The sequence below is a fragment of the Arachis hypogaea genome, chromosome 4 (assembly GCF_003086295.3).
Source record: "Arachis hypogaea cultivar Tifrunner chromosome 4, arahy.Tifrunner.gnm2.J5K5, whole genome shotgun sequence".
Lineage (NCBI taxonomy): Eukaryota > Viridiplantae > Streptophyta > Magnoliopsida > Fabales > Fabaceae > Arachis > Arachis hypogaea.
This window is the reverse complement of record NC_092039.1, coordinates 95,302,641-95,327,352: the sequence shown is the minus strand read 5'-3', so window position 1 is coordinate 95,327,352 and position 24,712 is coordinate 95,302,641. Positions and strand designations below refer to the sequence as shown.

At 35.0% G+C, this 24,712-nt stretch overlaps 3 protein-coding genes across 3 annotated transcripts; all 3 read left to right on the top strand.

Moving 5' to 3' along the window:
* Nucleotides 1-5,170: 5,170 nt before the first annotated feature.
* LOC112795048 (uncharacterized) lies at nt 5,171-6,511 on the top strand. The gene has a single exon (XM_025837004.1). It carries the CDS (start codon nt 5,171-5,173, stop codon nt 6,509-6,511), a length of 1,341 nt encoding a protein of 446 aa, XP_025692789.1.
* A 147-nt stretch (nt 6,512-6,658) lies between these two features.
* LOC112795047 (uncharacterized) lies at nt 6,659-8,895 on the top strand. The gene is made up of 4 exons (XM_025837003.1): nt 6,659-7,257; nt 7,455-7,548; nt 7,762-7,884; nt 8,194-8,895. The coding sequence occupies exons 1-4, from the start codon at nt 6,659-6,661 to the stop codon at nt 8,893-8,895; spliced, it is 1,518 nt and encodes a 505-aa protein (XP_025692788.1).
* Nucleotides 8,896-14,497: 5,602 nt separating this feature from the next.
* LOC112796992 (uncharacterized) lies at nt 14,498-17,343 on the top strand. The gene is made up of 2 exons (XM_025839704.2): nt 14,498-15,231; nt 16,406-17,343. The coding sequence occupies exons 1-2, from the start codon at nt 14,590-14,592 to the stop codon at nt 17,099-17,101; spliced, it is 1,338 nt and encodes a 445-aa protein (XP_025695489.1). The 5' UTR covers nt 14,498-14,589; the 3' UTR covers nt 17,102-17,343.
* Nucleotides 17,344-24,712: the final 7,369 nt, after the last annotated feature.

Below are 24,712 nucleotides of genomic sequence, written 5' to 3'. Positions count from 1 at the left end.
CTTTTAGAATTTAAACTAAAATACAACATTTAAATTTCTATTTTTGTTCATTTGATTTTTTTGATATTTTATTTGAATCTCAGTAAATTTTTTTTATTGACACTTATATTTTAAATGAACTTAAAAATAAAAAATGCCAATAATTTATACAAGTAGTAAATCGAATCAGTTTGATTCAATTTATTATGTATATATTGTACTAGTAATACATTAAATTAAGCTGATTCGATTTATGTTTATTTAGTGTAATTTGAGTTAAATTGATTCAATTTACATAACGATAAATCGAACAAGCATCACTACTAGAAAATTAGTTATTACAGACGGATATTTCCGACGGATTTTATCCCACTGAAATACAGACGGAATTTCAGAGGGATTTTTTTGTCGGAAAACAAAAAAAATAGATTAGCATAAATTACAGACGGAAAAAAGAATTCGTCTATAATTTCGTCGGAAAAATTAATTTTTTTTCCGTGGAATGGTTACAGACGGATTTTCCGTCTGTAATTAAGTAGACAAGATGCGCGTTTTGTTAAATTATTACAGACGGAAAATCCGTCTGTAATTTAAATGAAATCCATCGAAAACATTGAAAACCCTAGTTGAAGACTAACCCATTCACTCGTATTCACACCATTTACTCACATTCACACCATTCACTCGCCAACTTCGCCCTGCACCCCGCCGCCCACAGCCACCGCAGTCTCTGCCGCCACTGCAGCCACGCAGCCCCCGCATCAGCCCTCGCAGCTCCCCGCAACCCCCACAGCCTCGCAGCCCCTCAGCGACGCAGCCACCGCAGCCGCTACACAGACACAGCCTTCACCGCCACCGTAGAAGATCCGTCGCCGTCGGATTCCGAGCTTCTTTTTGTTCCAGATCAGCGCTTTCTTTGTCAGATTCCCTTCGCGCAGCTGGTAGATTGCAAACCCTAACTTTTCTATTCGTTTGTATTTTGTATTTTTCTTCAGCTGACGCTTCTTTTGCTCGTTACTCTCTCGAGGTTGTTGATTCTGATGTTGTAAGATCAACCATCCGGTTCTCAAGGTTGTCTTCTGCACTTGTTGAAGCTGTTAGCTCTCCCTCACTTGGAAGATTCCTCGGCTGTAAGTGTCCATTTCCCTCAATTGGATGAATCTCAGCATGCTCTATGTTCTGGGTTTTTCCTCAGCATGCTCTTAATAAGTTGTTTCCTGTTGCATGCAAGTCGGCTTTCAAATGTTATCATTATAATGAAAAGGCTTGCTTGGCTTGAATGATTTCATATTCTCTTTAATGAAAAATATTTAAATAATTGATCAAAAGTTCATGATATTAATTATCATTACAAGTTACAACAGTGTGACTGATACTGGTTTGAAGTACTTACAGTGTGAAAGAATAAATAATTGGCAATGGAGAAATGGAGGATCTGTTAATTTTATTAATAAGTCCACCCATGTTCTGTTTCATTCATTTAATCTCAAGTGTCACACATTTTCTTCAATTAGCTCTGCCCATTTCACCATAATATTGTGAACAGCTCCTATTTCTCAAGTGTTGGATTTGGAGTATATGTATGCTTATTACTAAGTGAATCACAAAATGCCTAGCTGGGTTTTGCTGTTCATTTGCTTCATGTTTAGGTGTGTTTATGTGTGCTTATATGGTTTCATGATTTTTGTCTTTTAAATTTCAATTTGAGGATCCATCAAATATCAATTTCTGCAGTTTCCAGTGTGACAACAGGGGATTATACATGTATATCTACGTTTGTTAAGAATGAATATTATCATTTTTATTTTAAAAATATTATTTTTCAATATTTTATTCTTTTATGTTATCTTTTGAGTGGCTTTCTCAAATATGAACCATACAAATATCTAATTTGCTCCCAAACAGATTGTCCTGCCCTTCAATTACTCCTTTTGTTCTTAGAAGAAAATAAAGATAACTCTGCATAAACTAATCATGGCTTTACCTTATTCATTTGCTACTACTACTAAATCTTCAGTTTTTTCAAAGCTTCACAACACTTCTTTCATCCAACACAATCAACTACAAAGAACAAATGTTGGAAGGTACTTCAAACTCTTTCATTCATCTCTGCTTCTTTTAACTATTAATTTTCTCTTTTTATTTTTTATTTCTATGAATTGTCCAGATAAACTTTAGTTAATGATATTAGTTGGATAAAACTCTTTCTAGTGATACTGAATAATTTGAAACATACATTAAAAATAAAGCTTGTCAGAGTTTGTAGTTTAAGTTGGAGAAACAAGTAGTTAGAGTTGATGAACTGGCAGTGTAATAATTATGAAATACTGATGAAAAATTCTTAGAAAAAAGTTGAAAATCAATTTTAATTTAATCAGAAATCATTCTATTTTTTCAAAAATACTGAAAAATAATTTAGTTTTTGTTTTAAGAGTTGGTAATTTCATTAAATTTTTACAAATATTAAAAAGGTGATTTTCTTAATTTATTTTTTAATAAACACACCCCCCTCTAATCATTCATTAGCTCTCATTATATGGCTTTGGATTCTTTTCTTTTCATGTTTTTTGATGAACATTGGCTTTGGATTCTTGTTAAGGCTAAACGGGTGTGTTATATATCTTTAATTTCCAAATCTTAAAAGGGTAATGTATGTTACACATATTTTGCATACAGGGTAGTAATGCCACTAATGTGGGTGTGTCATATAGTTATTGAGCATATATTTATTTCATCATCACTATCTTACAAAGTAAGGATATAGATATGGCTCCACTATGTACTGTGATAACTTTTCATTGATGAAATAGAACACATAATAGACTAACACAATATATATCAGGTCAGCAAATTGGAACATTTTATAATTATAACCCTTTTAATAATTAAGCTTTTAGATGTTTCAATTTTTAATGGAATAATTGTAGATAATTAATAGCAAATGTGGACATGTGATGGCTTGAGAAACACTCTTTGCACCTGCTGTCTAATTTTTAAGTTTATGCTAGATTAGAACTTATGCTGTGATTTGGGGCCTCTATAGGTTGAACTTGCTTTGGATTCAAAGAATAAGCCATGGCTTTGTGTCTCTCAACGCTGATGTGCCTATATATATATATTTTTGGCAGGGTTGACATAGTCACAAGTTGATTCTGATGTTGTCGATCCATCTTTTGAGCCATTAATACTAGTAGAAGATTCCACTATATAGATTGTAAGATCAACCATCCGGTTCTCGAAGTTGTCTTTTGCACTTGTTGAAACTGTTAGCTCTCCCTCACTTGGAAGATTCCTCAGCTGTAAGTGTCTATTTCCCTCAATCAGATGAATCCTTTCCAAATAATTTGGTGATGTTGTGTCTTTGTCCCTCTGGTCCTTGGCTGTAAGTGTCCACTCATTCTTCACAAAGATAGTATGTTATGTACTACCCATCACTCCTCCTTATCTTGGTAAGATTTTAAAGGTACATGCATAGAAAATTCTGTTTTCCTTGTGTTTTTGAATTGACACCATTTATTCTTATCTTCTTTTAAAGATGTGTCAACTACTATGGTTGTAAAGCTTGGCCCTGTACTGGACTTCCTTTGTGAGAATCAGAATGTGAAGCATCCAGATTTTATTGATTGGACCAAGGTGATATTGCTATCTTTATTTTAATTGTAACAAGGTTCTAATTTTTATGTTTATTGAACTGTGATGCTTTCTTTTATGTATAAACAATATGATTGCTTACTTGTTGAAGGAAGTCTTAAAATTCTCTATTTGCTTAATCCATTTTCTTTGTATAGTTTGTTACAGAAATAAGAAGTTAGGATAGTTATAACAGAACTAATAACTTTTCTGCATACATTTATTGTTAGTTACCATGAAGATATCAAGCTCTAATTGGCTGAACATGTTCAAGTTTTGTTGCTTCATTGCTTGCATTGGATCTATCTTCATAACCCTTTTTCTATGTAGATGATGTAATAGTGCTATTGAGTGTGTGATTTACGTATAATTAGCTTTACTTAATGGTAGTTTTTATTTATAAATGGTTGTATTTAGTGATTAAGAAACAATGAATTGTAGAAGCAAAGGGTTTTGACATAGCAAATTGGAGAAGGAAAGGAAGCAAAAATTAAGGACCACACCCGCCCCTGACCTCAGCACATGAAAAAGCTTTTAACACATCTTCACTCTCTACTTTCATGTTTCATCATATCATCATTATTATTTTAATTTATTAATTTTATATAAAATTATGTTGGTGTCATAGTTGCCTTCTTTTTAAATAAATAAAAAATTATATATTTACTACTTTACATAAAAATACAAATATTTATTATTTTATGTATTATTCTTTAATTTTGCAGCCACCTAATTTTGTAGCCACTATCTGTAAAATAAAAAAAGAAAAAAATTTATTTGCAATCTTGTTGGAACAGTCAACAAAACTAAAATAGTAGAAAATATATTAACTTATTGATATTTATGTTAAAAAATTATATCCTCAAATTTACTCAGCTGATAGGCAGAACTTAGTTTATACAATTGAAACACAAAGCCAAACACCCAAAGTGAGATGAGTTTTCTGCATAGATATAATTAAATCTCTTCTCCCTTCACTACATATATATCTCTTTCCTACATATATATCTCTTCTTCCTTCACTACATAAATTAATGTATATTCGCTACCCTGTTTCAGGTGCTACCCTGTTATCAAGTCCATCTAACATTTTGTGTTCTCATATTTGTGTTTGCTCAGAGATTTTTGGTCTAATCCCTTCAACTTTTTGCTTGGAGTTAAGGTTAGTGCAATTATTGTGTTATAAATTTCATTGATTTATAGGGTATTGTATGATAAATGAAATAGTACTTGTGTTGTGTTGTTGCTTGTATTGCATTAAAAATATTGATATGATTAAATATTGATAGGATGTTGTATGATAGATGAAATGTTGCTTGTGTTGGATGATTTATAGGTACTAAAAATATCGAATTCGTAAGAAATGTCTTGGCACCATCGAGTGTGAATGTATGATAGGTTGAATCCAACAAGAGGGGGTATTAAACCTGAGTTTTATGACAAGGTTGAGGAGTTTATAGAAACAATTAGTAAGTTAGATATTGTGAAGTCGGAAGGAAAGTGTAGATGCCCATGCGTTAAGTGTAGATGCACAAATTATAAAGAGCTGAACATTATTAAGATGCATTTGTGGGAAAAGGGGTTTATGCCAAATTATTGGATTTGGACAGAACATGGAGAGATTGACGACATAGGGATTAATCAGACGGGATTCAATAATTGTGGGGAAGGTGGTTCAGGAAGTGGTGCAAATGTGGAAGAATGTGATATGTATGACATTAGCTGGGAAGACAACTTCAGAAGGTATCATGAAATGGTTTTCGATTCTGCTGGTCCAGAAGATCCTCATGTAGAGGCTAAAAACTTTTTTGATCTTCTTGAGGCAGCTCAAAAACCTTTGTGGCAAGGTTGTGTGCACTCTCAACTATCGATAGCTATTAGAATGCTATGCATTAAGGCCGAGGGAAACCAATCACAGGAGTCATTTAAGCAGTGGGCCACCTTAATTAGGGAAATTGCTCCTGAGGGTAGTGCCATACCTAGGGATTACTATGAGGCTAAGAAGTTAGTGCAAAAGCTTGGATTGAAGGCAATCAAAATAGATTGTTGCTCAAACAATTGCATGTTGTATCGAAAAGACGATGCTGCTCTAACTAGTTGCAAGTTTTGTGAAGCACCTAGATTCAAGCCTATTTCCGATGGTGGTTGTAAGTCCAAGAGAGTTCCTGTCAAACGGATGCACTACTTACCCTTAATCCCTAGACTTCGAAGGCTTTACGCGTCAATGAGTTCAGCTCCGCACATGACGTGGCATATAAAAAATCAACGTGATGATGGCGTGATGACCCATCCGTCACATGGGGAGGCATGGAAAAGCTTTGACCGTATCCACTCTGATTTTGCTTTGGAGCCTAGAAATATTAGGTTAGGTCTTTGCTCTGATGGGTTTACCCCAAATATCCAATTTAGCAAGCCTTATTCTTGTTGGTCTGTAATTGTTATTCCATACAATCTACCTCCTGGAATGTGTATGAAAGATCCCTATTTGTTCTTGACTTGCTTAATACCTGGTCCTAATAACCCTAAAGCCAACATTGATGTATTCTTGGGACCCTTGATTGATGAATTAAATGAGTTGTGGAATCCTGGTGTTTTGACATATGATATTGTAGAAAAGAAGAATTTCGTCTTAAAGGCAGCATTGATGTGGACTATCAATGATTTTCCGGCTTATGGGATGTTGTCTGGGTGGATGACACAAGGAAGATTGTCATGTCCTATTTGCATGGAGGATACCAAGTCTTTTACACTATCACATGGAGGCAAGGCATCATGGTTTGATTGTCATCGGAGGTTTTTGCCGATAAACCACCCTTATAGGCGCAATAAGAATGACTTCAAGAAGAATAAAATAGAAAGTGAAGAGGCTCCTACCAGATTAAGTGGTTTGGAGATTTGGTAAAGGATTAAAGGACTTGAGAAGATATCAGATAATGGAAAGTGGATCAAATCGCGAGAGTATGGTATTACTCACAATTGGACTAAGCAAAGTGTGTTTTGGGAGTTACCTTATTGGAAGGATAACCTGGTTCGTCACTGTCTTGATGTAATGCATATAGAGAAGAATGTGCTTGATAACATAATGAATACTGTTATGGACACTGATAGAACTAAAGACAATGAAAAGGCTAGGTTAGACCTGCCTGAATTGTGCAAGCGTCCAGATTTACATTTGCGGCATGTCGGTGATAATTGTTGGTCCAAACCTAAGGCAGCTTATACTTTAACTTCTGAACAACAACAAGACGTGTATAGGTGGGTGCAACAACTTAGATTTCCAGATGGTTATGCATCTAACCTTGCTAGATGTGTAAGTCTTTCCCAGGGGAGGTTTATTGGTATGAAGAGCCATGATTGTCACATTTTTATGCAGTGCTTGCTTCCAACTGCATTCAGAGAACTACCTACAAATATATGGAAGCCTCTTACCGAGTTAAGCCAGTTTTTCAAAGACTTGTGCTCAACCACTCTCAAGGTTCATGATTTAGAGGTTATGGAGCAGAATATTCCCATTATCCTTTGCAAATTAGAAAGGATATTTCCCCCCAAATTCTTTAATGTGATGGAGCATTTGCCAATTCATCTAGCATATGAGGCACGTGTGTGTGTGGACCTGTCCAATATAGGTGGATGTATCCATTTGAACGGGTGATAGGAGCTTTCAAGCGAACAGTGAAAAATAGAGCAAGGGTTGAAGGTTCGATTTGTGAGGCTTTCTTAGCAAAGGAGACTTCAAGTTTTGTTTCTTTCTACTTTGAACCACATATCTTATCGAGGTGAACCCGTGTGGGAAGAAATGATGATGGCGGAGACACAATTAAAGCCTCTTTATCAATATTTAATAGACCTGGTCACAAGGTTGGAAAAGCTAAAGATCATTGGTTAGATGAACGAGACAAGGCCGCAGCTCATTTGCATATTCTACTCAATGAAAGCAAAGTTAGCCCTTTCTATATGTAAGTGCCCAGATCTTTTATTAAACAGTTAATTACACTAGCTCTACTAATGAATCCCATAGCTTATAAACTCTAGTCCTACTTTCATCAAGGTTTTGGAAAGTACACCTAATAGGCTTTCTTTATAGCTTCTCCGCACCTTGCTTCTTTGCCGTTGGAGTTGACCCTGGTTCGGTTCTCGATGCTCGTTGTCTAGGATTTCTACGGACCACTATCCAAGGACCGAACTCTTCCCCCATCGGTACTTCCATTTGCCTTCCGTTCTTTGCAGCAGGATGAATTCACGGTGGTTTATCTTGTGGCGGTGGTGCCCGTCTGCGTTACATTAACGGGACAGACGTCTGTTTTATGTCCCACATTTGAAACAAATGAGACCCAGTCCTTCATACTCCACCCGAAATGCTCTCCTTCTGAGAACAACTCTCGACCTTAGCTTCCTGCTCAGGTCAACCTCCACACATATACGAGCATCAAGAAACTTGTCTTGGAGAAAGCGATGACCGATTTCCCCTTGGTTTGCATCATATGTAAGTGCATAAATTTGTATCATTTATTTTAAAAGTTTCTAACTAAAGATTTACATCACATATCACTTCTATTAAATAATTTGTTGCATGTTTCTAACTAGGTTCAAAATCAATGCAATGAAATTGTTGATCCGGGTTTGCAATCACTTTCTTGGGGTCCTTCAAACAAAGCAACAAGTTATCCAATTTATAAAGTAAATGGATATACATTTCATACCCTTGCAAGGTCAAAAGGAAAAAAAACCGATAACACTGGTGTGTTTGTTAAAGGTGATATAGGCAACGGGGAAAGTGATTGGTTTGGAGTATTAGAAGATATACTCGAGCTTGAATACACTGGTAGTGACTCTAATCGAGTTGTTTTGTTCAAATGTCAATGGTATGATCCAAGTCATCCAAATGGAACACGTATTCATAATGACTACAAAATAACTGAAGTCAACCATAGTAAAAGATATCGCCACTATGATCCTTTCATTGTCGCCCAAAAAGCTAAACAAGTTTACTTCTTACCTTATCCTGGAAATTGCAAGTCTATGTGGCGTGTTGTTGTAAACACTAAACCAAGAGGTCGAATTGAAATCAATCATGTACATGTAGAGGAGGATGAGGAAGAGAATGATGTAGCTTATCAAGCGGATGAGAGTAATCCTTCTAGGATTTCTGACACCGAGCCTCCTATCAGTCTTAAATCTCCATTTGGAGAGGACCGCATTGTTGAATTGTCCATTGGCTCTAGTTCTGGGGCTAATAAAAATGATGATGATGATGTTGCAGACTTTAATGATGATATTGATTTTTAATAGGGTAATCATTTTTAGCTTGTATTGTTTTAGCTTATATTGTTCTTTACATATATTCTTCTTAATTTGTATGTTTAAAGCACCATATTTTAAGATCTTTACCACTGGAATTTTTTTCTTGTCCCTTTTCTGAAATTTAGGAAGCTTCATATTCTTTCCTGTTGTTTTTAATCTCTTTCTTACAGTTTGGTTTGAAATTTAGATCAGAATAGTTTATTAAGCACTCTGGACTCGTTTTCTGGACTCATCAATGCACAAATTATTAGCTTTAAGAGTATAATTATTAGCTTTAAGATTCTTGATTAGACAAACCTGTTAGTGCTTTAAGAGTATAATTATTAACTTTGAGTGTGTCTATTGGCTGTTTAACTTTTAGTGTGTGATATTTTGCATAATAAATCAAATATGGAGCTGCCTCTATTTTGTTGGTGGATTATTTTATCTGGCTTAGATGTGGATTTATTTATTTATTTCATGCTTGCTCAGCTGTGGATTTTGCATTTTCTCCCTGCAAGCATGTATATTTTCTTTTCCTCTCTATATTGGCATTTTCTGTGTATTAATTTCATCAATTGGTTTCCCCATGTATAACATGTTTATGGTGTTTGCAATGCGTTTCTTTGATAGGATCACTGATCTTTTTAGATCTTAGTTAAACTAGTACAAATTTATTATAAAAGACTGTGTGAGCATTAGCTTGTATTTTGAGTTAGTAAGTGTAAACTTGTGAAAGCTTAGAGATAATAGATAGTTTAACAATTGAATTTTGGTGAAACTACAAGGACTTACTGAGTAATTTTACATAATTTTAGTGCTCCATATATTTTGGTTAAGGATAATTTCCCAAGTATGTTCATTATTCCCATCTTTTTATGAATTGAAAATCATTGATCAAATTTTAGAACTTTTCCTGCATCAGAATTTCAAGTTTAGATGCTTTGTTCTACGTCTTATTTGAAAGAACTTTATTCTTGCCCATATGTTTTGTCTACTGTATTTGATGATGGATTCCAAACACATTTCACTGTCATTTAGATAAACTTGTGAAAGTCATATTTATTCTCCCTCTACCTATTCTACCTATAGCTCTGCAATTATGTTCTTATCTCTGAGTTTGCAATCATCCCTATTCTATTCTCTATAACTTGCATTTGCAATTATGTTCTTATCTCTGATTACTATTGTTTTTAATATATATGTAGATCATGGCTCCTCGGGTCAAGGGTAAAGGTGTCAAGAGTCATAGAAGTTCTCGCACCACTGCCGTAGCTGCTATTTCAACCACCTCCACCTCTTCTGGGACTTCGGTTGTGCCAGATTTTCAGTCAGGATCACTTTGCCAGCAACCGTATTTGATGGTACCTAATCTAGGCTACACGGGTCTTCCTCCACCAAGTTGGCCTACTCCAGGATGTATGGGTCCCCCTCCTCCACCCCCTCCTCCAATTTCGATTCCTCCTCTGCTTCGCAATTCCAGTCTATTAGTTGATTCAGAGACACCTGGAAGCTCTAGTACATCTCCTCCATCAGAGACTGCATCGGTTCCTAATATTGTCACAAAAGAAAGATTAGTTCCTGATGGAAAAACAAGGTAAAATTTGGATCTCTCAATAACTAAAATAGTAGCGTCTAGTGGATTTCTCATACTGCATTACCTATTTCTCTTATTACTCTTCTACACAATTTTTACATACTGCATTACCTATTCCTCTTATTACTTTTTCAGCAAGCGATACTATTCACTCTTCTTCTTTTACTACTCCTAATCTAAATGTGTTTACTACTATATTTTAATTTCAAATTAAAGTGCTAATGACTTAAAACTATTTTTTTTAGTTTTCTAACTTGTCAATTCTTTATGAAATTATCAGTTGGTTACCTTTCCCTCCTGGTTCTCAGAAGATTACAGAGATCATCAAGAAACGATATGATAAACCGTACAAAAAGTTTGGAGATGTCCCTCTTCCGACAAAGAAGCTTTGGTTTAAGGAGTGGAAGGTAAAAGTGTTGGATTGAATAAAATTATTTTGGATTGAATATTGTTCATGTGATTTGAATCTTATAAGTAGCAATTTGATGAGTATGTGCAGAGCCACTTTCTTATTGATGATGATGATGATGAGTTTTTCTGGAGGGCTTTCAAGTATAGGACAAGTAAGCGATTTAGCCAAATGATGTCAGATATCCGTGAGGGTGTGGATACAACCCACGAATGGCTAATTCCTGCTTACAAAAAGGTGTTGGAAAGGTATTGGGAAACAGATGAGAAATAGAAAAATATAAGAAAAAAAGCAAGAGAGAATCGAGCATCACTCTTAGGTGGTTCTGTCCATTGCGGTGGTTCTATTCCATTGAGCTCAACTATAGAGAGGATGGTAACATAATTTAAGTGGCTTTAGATCTTATTTAATAGACATCTATTTATGTAAAATTTTTCTTATTTTGTATTTTATGTGGAACAGAAGAAGCAGTTGGGCCATACACCAACCCACGAGGAGGTCTTCAAAGAAACCCACACACTTAAAAGTGACAAGTCTAAATGGGTGGACAAGCGCTCTCAAGACACTCATGTGAGATATAGCACAAATACTCATCCTATGTCAAAATTATTAACTAATTTCTAGCTGTCTGGCATTAACATTACTGTATTTAGTGGTCCTAACTATGTTCAACATTATTATTATTATTATTATTATTATTATTATTATTATTATTATTATTATTATTATTATTATTATTATTATTCAGCTTTGTGCTTTGTGATTTTATAGTTGGTTTCTTTTCTTCCAAGTTTCTGTAGTCTAAGCCCTTTGACGCATCTCCTTATATAGGGTCTATTCAATTATTTACAATTTGATTCCATAGACCAACTTAAGAGATAATACAGTTCACCAATCTTAATCTTGTGTAGAAAGCATGTGAAGCATGCATTATTCTCTTGGAATATGGTAAGCTTGTCCCATCTCTGCCTAACATGTGAAACTTTTGCATCAAATTATTCAAAGTGAAATGGTTTTTGAAACTCTGAAGTTTATTATCTGGCATGTCCCCATTACTCATCACCTAATGTGTATATAATATAATCCATGCTTCTTCAAAGATTGTCTCAAAATCATGAGGTTGGAACTGTGCAACATGGATTAAATTACTCATCTTTGCAAAGTTAAGATCCACATTTTGTGATATGAAGAATGGTTTAATATGTGACAGATAAGTTTGTTGAGAATAAGAAAACATACTGATGAGCAGATTAGTAGCAGTAGAGTAATTTTTAAGTGTGTCCATGAATAACATGTAGTGTTCATGTCTCCCCTTCCTATTATTAGAATCTCCTTCATCATATAGTATTAATCTTGTTTTTGCTTTTAGCATATCATAAAGAATACTGATCCTAATACTTAGCTCAATATTCTTGGGACTATTAAACTGTTCTTGCTGTTTGTTATATAAGATCATGGATGTTTGTGAAGATTTCTTGTGAAAATCCAGCCTCATTTTTGCTTGTGACTATTATTGGAGTTTTCTATTGTTTGAATTTATATAAAATTTGATTAGAAAAGTTTTGTGCAAAATCTAAAAGTTTTCTATTAAGTAATATGCATGGCTAGTTGTCTTAATAATAATAATATAATTGATATAATCATTGTGCAACAGGAGAAGTTTATAAAAAAGTTGGCAGAAGTTCAGGCTCAACGTGCCGAGGCTCAAGCACAGGGAATGGAGCTACAACCAATTGATGAAGATTTGATTTGGGAGGAAGTGTGTGGTGGGCAAAAGAAGAATCGAGTTTACGGAAAAGGGTCATTCTTTTCTAGCTCTATCAAGTCTGGAACCACTTCTGCCAATTCTGTATCTGGAAGAGCACCAAGAAATCAAAATTCTGTTCCTGATTTGCGAGAACAGATTCATAATCTCAATGAAGAGCTTTTTCAGCGTGTTACTCAACAAACAGATGAGCGTATTAGTAAGTTGTTAGATACACGCTTGGCTCCTTTGGAAAAGACTCAAAAGAAATTAGAAAAGTTGGAACGGGCAATTGGAAAGGCCAAGAAGGAAAAGCTGAAACAGAAGAGATGGAATGAGGCTTATATTAGCTATTATGAGAAGGTTAGAGCATCAAGTAGTTCTAGTGCAGTTCCACTACCACCGCCACCGCCGCCACCCTCAATGTCTTCGGATGAGGGCTATGATGATGATGAGGATGAAGATGACGCTGAAGACTATAGCTGATAGTTTTAGTATGGTTGAACAATATACTAGGAATTATAGTTGATGATCAATACATTTTGTTTATGTTTTGAATTATATTGACTTACTTGTTTATAATACTTTTCTTTTAGTTTGATAATACGATGAATTTGTTTATATTTTGAAATATTATAAATATTCAAATATAAATTAGATAAAAGTTTGTAATAAATTTATATTTATTTTGTATGAAAATAAGTTTATTTTGTAATTAGAAAAAAGTAAAAAAAAAAAATTCTATTTTACCTTACAGACGGATTTACAGACGGATTTTCTGTCTGTAATCATGATTTTCCAAAGCTTAAATTACAGACGGAAAATCTGTCTGAAAATCCGTCTGTAATTACAGACGGAAAATCCGTCGAAAAATCCGTCTGTAATTACAGACGGAAAATCCGTCTAAAAATCCGCCATTAATTACAGACAGAAAATCTGTCTGAAAATCCGCCTGTAATTACAGACGGAAAATCCGTCTGTAAGTTTGTCGCCTTCAAGAAATGGAGAGAGAATTTACAGAGGGAAAATCCGTCGGTAAATCGTAAAAATCCGTCGGTAATTTTCCGACGGAAAAAAATCCGTCGGTAAATAATTTCCGACGGGGCTTTTACAGAGGGACAAAATCCGTCGGTAATTTCGTCGGTAACCAAAAATCCGTCTGTAATAAAGACTAAATCCGTCTGTAAATTTGTCTGTATTAATCCATTTTCTAGTTGTGCATGTAATCTATTTGTATTTAGGATATTAGTGCAATTTTTTACTTCATTTATTTTATATATGCAAATTACCCTAAACAAAAATAATTTTATTTTTAACATCTATCATGTTTGTTAGTCTCTTAGATACGAACGTAGCATTACAAATTTATTAATGACTATTAATAATAATAATATACATTGTTGTAAATTGTAATACATGAAATCACGAGTAATTACTTATAAATAATACAATATTCTTTTTTTTATGAGAAATACAATATTCTATTATTGTCAGAAAAATAATAATAATTAAATGCAGGTTTAAAGAGGATGAAAGGAAAGATGAATTAGCGTTTTTCACACACATGGAGATGGATGTGATCATGACAAAAACTTCAGTGCTCATATTATGAATCTGATGTGATATACACCCATTATTTCTGTGTTGATCATATTAAACAGTACGTAATAATGCAAGGACTTTACATTAAGTGATAAATTGACAACTTTTTTAAAAGTAAAGCTCTAAACAGAATTTAACAAAAAGAATAAGTCAAGGTTTTGCCACACATCGTATGATCATTTCCTTATCATATTCTAATGTCCACCAACCTAAGCAACGCCAATGTATAAATTTTTGTAGGTGATGCATGCCCTATAACTTATCATAACCTAATTTCAAAATTTTTGCCTAAGGTTTTTCACACAACTACCACACAAAAAGTAGGACCATATAAGAGTATCTCTTATCATGGCTATTGATGAGAAAATCTCTCATCAGAATATCTATGAAATCTCATTAAAAGGTGGCACAACTAAATCATCCATTTTCATCTATGCCCTAATATTTGTTGCATTGTTCTTCATCATTGTTCAAAACAACAAATCTAGTTCTTCAGCACTCACATCATTTGGTTCTTCAACCCTTCAAAATGCTGTTGAGCAAAATCAATCTCCTAAAGAATTAGGTGATGATGAACTTTCTTACATGCAGGAAAATAATACTACTACACAAGAAGGGATAAATAATAATAATAATATTGATGAAGAGAATGAAGATCCCTTAGTTCCACCACCGGATATGAAAAAGGCAGAAAGAATGGCATGGTTCAAGACACAGATACCAAAACTTGAGATACTTAAATCAACCAACTTATCAGAATCTTTCTTTAATTATAGGGTCCTCAGATTCCTTGATCAAGGATGCTCAACTTTCTTCTTTGCCATATGGCTGTCGCCGGCGAAGAACTTTGGCGAGAGGGAGTTCATGACAATGGACACACTTCTCAAGGTCCACCCTCAAGCATGCCTCATGATCTTATCAAGATCCATGGACTCCGAACTTGGAAGCCGGATTCTCAAACCACTTATTGATCTTGGCCTCAAAGTTGAGGTACTGGCCTAGATTTGACATTCTTGACAAGTTTATTTATACTCCAAAAATATATTATTGTTTGACAAAATCTAGTACATCTTAATTTTACTTTGAGAAATTTTCGAGGGCTAATAATTTTTATTATTTTTGTCTATTATTTGACTAGTAGCATAAATACTATTTTTTTTATACAGAAAATTTTTGTAAATATAAATATAAATTATTATTAATTAAATAATAATAAAAAATAATAATATTTAGTCATCATGTAACATTACTATTATGCTCTTTTACTTTCATGAGGTGCAACGCTTTGGAAAAAATTTAAATGAAGTACATAGATCTTTTTTAACATTTTTATGGGCTACAATTTTGAACATTTCAGTATTTTCTTTTTCTAAATTTAGTGTTTTTTGTTAAAAAAAAATAATATCAGAGAATTAATTTTTTTCCAGCTAACATTAGTCAATTATTTTAAAATTATTTTATAATTTTAAATTATTGACCTTAAATTATATATTTTTAATTTTCAATTTTTAATTATAAATTTAAAATTTTTAAATTGGTTAATGTTGACTAATTAAAAATTAGTTTTTTATACTTTAATTTTTATTAAATTTTTTTTTTCGAAAAAGTGAGACAAAATAAACCATAAACTGATGTTTTTTTGTTAACTTCTTGATTTTTTCCATCATAACTTTAAAAAATGAAAATACTGAAAAGATAAAACGCCAGTATGTTCCATGTTCTATTTTCTAGAGTAATATAATTTAAAATATTATAGTTAACATTAAAGAAATATGTCTATTATATTTCTATATATATTTTTAATATAAATATATTTATATATTAGCTTATTTAAAATATTATAGTTAAAATTGAATAACGGTTACTATTATATTTCTGTATGTATTTGTATGTTTATTTACTTATTTTTATGAAAATATATATTAATAAAATAATAAAAAAATCCAATTTTGTTACTAATAGTTATTTTTCAATTATATCAATTAATAGGATATTCAATTTATAAATTTTAATATAATATTATTTTAATATAGTATTCATTTTATTAATATAATTTTCATATATATATATATATATATATATATATACCAATTTTTTTCACTAAAATTATCAACATTTAAATATATTGGAGATTAAAATGAATGTTTACTACTTTACTCTACAGGCAATTACTCCCGATTTGCCATTCTTGGTAAAGAACACACCGGCCAAATCATGGCTAGAAGCGATCAAGAATGGTAACAAGGACCCCGGAAACATCCCACTGTCTCAGAACCTCTCCAATTTGATGAGGCTAGCAATGTTATATAAGTATGGTGGTGCTTATGTGGACACAGATTTGATCTTTGTGAAGGATATGTCCCTATTGAGGAATGCAATAGGAGCACAAGCTGTGGATCAAGAAACCAAGAAATGGTTAAGATTGAACAATGCTGTTTTGATATTTGACATGAACCACCCTATTGTGCTTGAATTCCTAAGGGAATTTGCAACAACTTTTGATGGTAATAAATGGGGGTATAATGGTCCTTACATGGTTTCAAGAGTTATTGAAAGAATTGAAGCGACACAAGGATACAACAATAGTAGTAGTAATTATTACAACCTTACAATTTTGCCACCTAAGGCATTCTACCCTGTGGATTGGAACAAGATTGTTGATTTTTACAAGAGGCCTGAGAATGGGAGTGAATTGGTTTGGGTTGAAAATAAGGTTGAAGAATTGCTCTATGGTGGGAGAACATATGCACTTCACTTGTGGAACAAGAGGACAAGAGAGCTTGACATTGAAGAGGGAAGTGTCATGGCAAGATTGTTCAGTCATCTTTGCCTTGTTTGCAACAATGTGATTAGGACTTGAAACAAATTACCTATAATAAGTTCGTTCTCATCACAGCAAAGAAAATTTAGGGATTCCTATACTTGTCTCTAATGTACGACATTTCTTTTAGTTAAAATACAGCGTGTTAGAGTATCGATCCTAGATATAATATACAAAAATTTAAGTTGTATTAATGTTGCTAGTCACTTTTAGTTTGACTTGTAATCAGAACAAGGATTCCCAACTCTTAGAATATATTATATATTAATTAGTATTTGGTATATTTTAAATTAATTTTATTATTATAATTAGATTGTGTCTTAGTCTATAAACAATATGTACTCTAATATTGTATATTCTCACACATATATATCAGAGGAACAATGACATTTCAAAACCACAAGTTTATTTTTGAGTTAATATCATGAATTTTAATATAATATATTAAGGAGATTTTTTATTTAAATTAAATAAATGTAGAAATTACAGAAATATATAAAATATGAAGTAATTACCTAAATGCACAACGTACTATATCTTGATATTGAAGGTAAAATTAAAAAATAATCATATATCAAGTCTTGAGACCATGTTCTGTGACACATACAACAATAGCATGACGTATTCTGAATGCACCCAGGATATGTGTAAAGTGGGAAAATAGGTACTGAGCATTCGAGATACGCATAAATTAAGAATACGATCTCAGTACCCGAGATACATGTAAACACCGAACGTAGGTTCAGTCTTCGAGATACACTCAAATGTGTAATGCGTATCTCAGCACTCAAGATACGTGTATTATAGTGCAGGTATCTCTACACCCTAGATATATTGGAGAAAAACTCTATATATATTCTCCCATCCTCAACTATACCCTCATAATTTACAATTCAATCTTTTCTTTCTCTTATCTATGTTTATCCTTCATCAACTTTGTTCTCATGGAGAATAATTAGTTCTTTTTTCTTGTAATTTATCTCAAAGCATGAGATAGTAAGAAACGGTGATGAAAGAGTGATTTTTAAGTCTAATTCAATTTTAATGTTGCGCACTAACCGTGTTGATACCCTACATGCGCTAAAAATGGTCATATTGAGCAAGATGGGGAGAATAGGTAGCAAGGAAGTTGGGCGGGTTGCATATAGATTTTTGCACATGCTTTTGAACGATGGATTCACCAACAGGTTATTCTAGATTGAAGGGGATCAACATGTGAAGATAATGTTTGAAGTACATGCAAGGCTAATGCCACAACATGTGATGGAGTGGTATGCTGGAGTTCGTGACGTGGTTGTTGGAGGTGCGTTGTCCTGTTCGAGTCCTCAACTAGTCGTCCCATTGGAAGTAAGACCGATCCACTTTGCCCAGGCTCGTGATAGTGCCAAAAAAGACGACAGCAAGGGCGATTCAGATTATGTTACCGGGTCCGGGTCATCCAAGGAGATCTAGTTTGCCTCCCCCTTTGCCCATTTCTCAATTATCAGAAGTTCCAAGTAGGGGTGGCAAACAGACCTTAGTCCGCCGGGCCGGCCCGCGTAACCTGCCAAAAAAGGCAGACTGGGCTAGAAATTTGGGACCGCCGAAAGACAAAAGCCCGCCTAACCCAAACCGCTTAAACCGTGGGCTTTGGCGGGGTAGGGCGGGCTTCCCCGACGGGCTGAGGCTTTTTTTTTAGGCTGAACCCATGAACCCAGACCTAGAACCCATGAACCCACCCACCCCGACCCGACCCGACCCGACCCAATCCCCATTCCCCAGCTAAAGGGCCGAAACCCTAATGAATCCCCAATCCCTAATCCCTAATTCCAGATTTGCAGCTTCCTTACTCCTCAGTTCCTCGTCACTCGTCAGTACTCAGTCGTCTCCAGTCTCCTCGACGGCTTTCAGCCTCTCACTCGGTTCCTCAGTTCCTCAGTTCCTCCGTTCCTCACTGTCAGTTCTTCAGTTCCTCACCGTCACTCTCAGTCTCTCACTCGGTCATCCTCAGCTCCTCACCGTCACTCTCAGTCTCTCACTTCCAGCGTCCATCGACATCAGCTCGAACTTTAGAGTTCCGTCCTCAGTTCTCACTCCTGACGATCGCTGAGTCAGAGTCAGTTCCTCACCGTCGATCTTCGATCGTCGTGGCCTACTGACTTATAGCCACCGCTGCTGCTCCGTCTGGCTATCGTCGCTGCTGCCTGTTGGTCTCGGTCCTGGGCTCCTGGGTCTTGTCCTCTGACTCTGCTGGTCTCCTTCTCCGTCACGGCTGCTCCTCGCCTCCTCTGTCCTGGTCTTCACCTCCTCTGGTTAGTTTTTTGGCTTAGGGTTTGAGATTCATCAATTTAGGTTTGTTTATTGTGTTTTGTGCTGTTTGATATAGGTAAATTAGGGTTGATATTTGGTTGAGTTTTGATTATGGTTGATATTTGGTTAAATCTGATTATGGTTGAGTTTTGATGATGGTTGATAATGGTTGATATTTGCCTATTTGGTTAAATCTGATGTAGATTCAGAAATTGTTTCTTATTTTTTGTGTTGTTTGATAATGGTTGAGTTTTGAATATGGTTGATAATGGTTGATATTTGGTTAAATACTTGAATCTGATGCGGATTCAGAAATTGTTTCCTGTTTTTTGTGTTGTTTCATAATGGTTGAGTTTTGATTATGGTTGATAATGGTTGATATTTGGCTGAATACTTGAATCTGATGCGGATTCAGAAATTGTTTGCTGTTTTTTGTATGGTTTGCTAATGGTTGAAAAACCTAGTTCATATAAACAATTTACATTTACTTTTATTTCAGGAAATATGAATTCTGAAATTGCGAGTAACCTTGTTACTACTGGAGTTGGTTCTGAGACTGCTCCGGTCGAGGTTGATGAACCTATTTTGAAAAGGCTGAGACCAGCAACCTCTAATGTTTGGAATTTTTTCAAAAAGCTCGGTCCAAATAAGGATTGAGTAGAACGTGCTGAGTGTAAAGGATGCAAGAAAGTGTTTAAAGCTAGAGGTAAGCGATATGGCACTTCTACTATAAAACGGCATCTTGATAGTTGTACTCAAATTAAGCATGAAGATATTGGTCAGACTATAGCAGAATTGCAACTTAAAATGGGTTCACTTAAGATTGATTTAGGAGTGGCTAGAGATATGTTTGCTGGGTATGTAGTTGCTGGAGATAAGCCTTTTAATATGGTTGATGATAGGAGATTTAGAGATTGGGTGAAATATATTAGTCCAACTTTGAAACTTCCTTCTAGGAATACGGTTAAGGCTGACATAGTAAAAGTTCACAAGAGAGAAGCTGTGAAACTTAAAAAAAATTTAGTTTCCATTCCAAATAGAATTTGCTTAACATCTGATCTTTGGACTTCCAGTACCAATGAGGGGTTTATATGTTTGACTGCACATTTTGTTGATAAGAAACTGGAAATTACAGAATAAAATTCTCAACTTTTTGTCATATGCCTCCTCCTCAACACAGGATTTGAGTTGTCTTCTAAAATCTTTATGCTTTTGACTGAGTAGAAATTTGATAAAAAGATTTTTTTCATTACTTTGGATAATGCTTCTTCTAATGATACTTGTGTTGAACACTTGAAAAGTACTTTGGATGTGCATGGTTCATTATTGTGTGGTGGTAAATTCTTTCATGTTCGTTGCTCAGCTCATATTTTAAATCTTATTGTCCAAGATGTAATGAAAATATGTGGTGATGCAGTGTATAAGATTAGAGAGTCTATTAAGTTTCTGAGAAAATCTGAAAGTCGAATGATTAAGTTTAAAGAATGTTTTGAAGATATTGAGGGACTTGAGTATACGACTGCATTATGTTTAGATGTTCCTACTAGGTGGAATTCACTTTATGCAATGCTTGCAAGTGCTATTCCTTATAAGAAAGCTTTTGAAATGTATAAAGTAAAAGAAGCTGGGTTTAGGAAATATTGTCCTTCATCAGATGAGTGGAGAAGAACTGAAAAGATATGTGATTTCTTGTTACCATTTTACGAAACTACCAAGTTGATGTCTGGAACTTCTTACCCAACATCCAACTTGTATTTTTTACAAGTTTGGCAAATCCATCTTATTTTAATGAATAGTTTGAAGAATGATGAAGTGCTTATAAGGAACATGGGAGAAAAAATGATGATTAAGTTCAAGAAATATTGGGAAGAATACATTGTTGTTCTTGCATTTGGGGCAGTTCTTGATCCTAGATTTAAACTCAACACTTTGGTTCATTGCTATAATGAGATTGATCTTATTAGTGCTAAAGACAAAGTGGAGCATGTGAAGAGTAAGTTATACAAGCTTTTTGAGGTTTATGACCAAAATTCCTCTACAACTGTAGAGAGTTCTTTCCAACTTTCAAGTAATTTTTCTCAAGCAACATCTTCTGCAATTGGAACTCAGCTTATTAAAATTGTTGGTGTAAGTATTTTTATCTACTTGATTATATGTATTTTTTATTTTTCATGCTTTTTGATTCATATATTGTTTGTAATGCAAAGGATTTAATGTCCCGTAATCAAGAAGCTGAAGTGAAAAGTGGAAAGAACTAACTGGATATTTATTTGAGTGAGGCAATATTATTTTGCAATGATGCAATCATTGATGTTTTGCAATGGTGGAAAGACAACCATCATCGTTTTCCAACATTATTACTAATGGCACGAGATTTGTTGAGCATTCCTATTACTACCGTGGCTTCAGAATCTGCATTTAGCATGGGTTCTCATGTTTTGAATAAGTATAGAAGTCGTTTGTTGTCAGATAATGTTGAAGCGGTGATTTGCACCAGAAATTGGATACGTGGATATGATTATTTTGGTATATTATATTTATGACATACATACTTGAGTGATTTTGAATATTATTATGTACTATTTTGCTAATATATTTATTTACTTTTTTCTAGAGGAAGATAAAGATCAGGAAGATATTGCAAAAGGAGAAGACTATTCTTCAGGAGTTGGTTCCAATGATGTTATTGACTTATATGAAGATGAAGATGAAAATTAAGTGTATTGAATTATGTTTAATTTGCTTTGAAGACTATTTATAAGTATGTTTTTGGACTTTGGATTATATATTTATTTTGTCTATGGGATTATTTATAACTATGTTTTTGTATTTTGGATAATTGGATTATGTTTATTTATTTTGAAGACTATTTATATTTAATATTTGTATTTATATTGATTTAAATAGAAGATATTAGATATGTCCTTATAAATATAAAAAAACAATTAATTAGGTGGGCTTAGCCTGCCAGCCCGCCAGCCCGTCATTAGGCGGGGCGGGCTAGGATTTTGGGACCACCTAAATAGGCGGGGCGGGGCGGGCCAGCCCGTCAGAGAGCGGGCTTCCGGCGGGGCGGGGCGGGGCGGGCTTCCCCGCTTGACACCCCTAGTTCCAAGTCATTATCACACTTTGAATTTGAACGCAATGCAGCTAGAAGATTCTTTCAATGGTGGCCAAGGAGAGGATTACAACATCGATGGTGGAATGGAATTTCGGGTTGGCCATATGTTTAGGAACTATGATACTATTTTGATTGCGGTGAAGAACTACAATATTTGAAGGAATACGTAGTATAGAGTTTTGGAGTCGGATAGGCTTAAATACCATTGTCGATGTAAGCAATTCACCAACAGTTGTCCATGAGGTCTTTGTGTGGCACTATATCAGAACTTGAAGTACTGGTATATTTTACGTGTTAGTTTTGATGAAATTAAAGGCTATTATGTTAATTATTTCTTGTACTGAATGTTGACATGCACGAGTAATTTTGTAGGGAGGTGCGTAGGTTCGATGGAGCATACATCTGTTTGGCACCAACCATGACTCAGGACCATGTTCAGTTGGATAGTAGTTTGATTTGCAAGGTCATCCTACCTATAATAAAGACTAATCCATCCATGTCTATCCTAGTGTTGGAAAGTGCGGCGCATCAGAGTTACCATTACAAGCTATCGTATCAAAAGGTGTGGATGGCAAAGCAGAAAGTGATTGCTCGGATTTACAGTGACTGGGAAGAGTCGTCTAAAAGATACCCGGCCTCTTACAAGCTTTCAGGAATGCTACCCAAGTACAATTCATGATTACGTTGCTGTTCCTTATAATGATAGGGACATGGTTGATGAATATTGAAGCCAGCATGATGAGGTCTTTTGGGTATTCCCTCCTTATCTTGAGGCATTTAAGCGCTGCAAGTCTTTTGTATCGGTGGATGGGACACACTTGTATGAAAAATACATGGTGTGTTGTTAATTGTTGTGTCTCAAGATGGTAATAAAAACATAATACCCATAGCTTTTGCATTAGTTGAGTTTGAGACAACTGAGTCATGATCATTTTTTCTATCGAATTTGAGGCAGCATGTTACTTTGTAGCTGAGACTTTTTCTCATATCTAATAGATCACAGGCCATTCGTACTATCCTAAATGCACTTCACAGTGGATGGCATCCTCCCTCGGCACATCATGCTTATTGCATACGTCACACGACTTCAAACTTCAACTCATGGTTCAAATTGCCTGAGGGTAAGAGGTGCCTTATAAATGTAGCGTATAGTTCAAGCAAGGAGGGTTGCGATTGGTAGTTGGATGCTTTGGGTGGGTTATTGGTGCGCGAAATTGTGAACAATACTTTTTCACAACTCTCATAATCCCCGGTAATGGCTCCAAAAACGTGGTAGCTCAATACCATGGCATTACACAACTTCGCACAACTAACCAGCAAGTGCACTAGGTCGTCCAAGTAATAAACCTTACGCGAGTAAGGGTCGATCCCACGGAGATTGTTAGTATTGAAGCAAGCTATGGTCATCTTGTAAATCTTAGTCAGGCAAACTCAAATGTATATGGTGATGAACGAAAACAACATAAAGGTAAAGATAGAGATACTTATGTAATTCATTGGTAGGAACTTCAGATAAGCGCATGAAGATGCCTTCCCTTCCGTCTCTCTGCTTTCCTACTGTCTTCATCCAATCCTTCTTACTCCTTTCCATGGCAAGCTTAAGCAAGGGTTTCACCGTTGTCAGTGGCTACCTCCCATCCTCTCAGTGAAAGCGATTGCATATGCTCTGTCACAGCATAGCGGAATTCATCTGTCGGTTCTCAATCAGGCCGGAATAGAATCCAGTGATTCTTTTGCGTCTGTCACTAACGCCCCGCCCTCAGGAGTTTGAAGCACGTCACAGTCATTCAGTCATTGAATCCTACTCAGAATACCACAGACAAGGTTAGACCTTCCGGATTCTCTTGAATGCCGCCATCAGTTCTCGCCTATACCACGAAGACTCTGATCTCACGGAATGGTTGGCTCGTTTGTCAGACGAGCACTCGGTTGTCAGGCGATCAACCATGCATCGTGCAATCAGGAATCCAAGAGATATTCACTAGGGCCTTGATCGCTTGTAGAACAAGAGTGGTTGTCAGTCACCTTGTTCATGGGTGAGAATGATGATGAGTGTCACGGATCATCACATTCATCAAGTTGAAGAACAAGTGATATCTTGGACAAAGAACAAGCGGAATTGAATGGAAGAACAATAGTAATTGCATTAATACTCGAGGTACAGCAGAGCTCCACACCTTAATCTATGGTGTGTAGAAACTCCACCGTTGAAAATACATAAGCATGAGGTCTAGGCATGG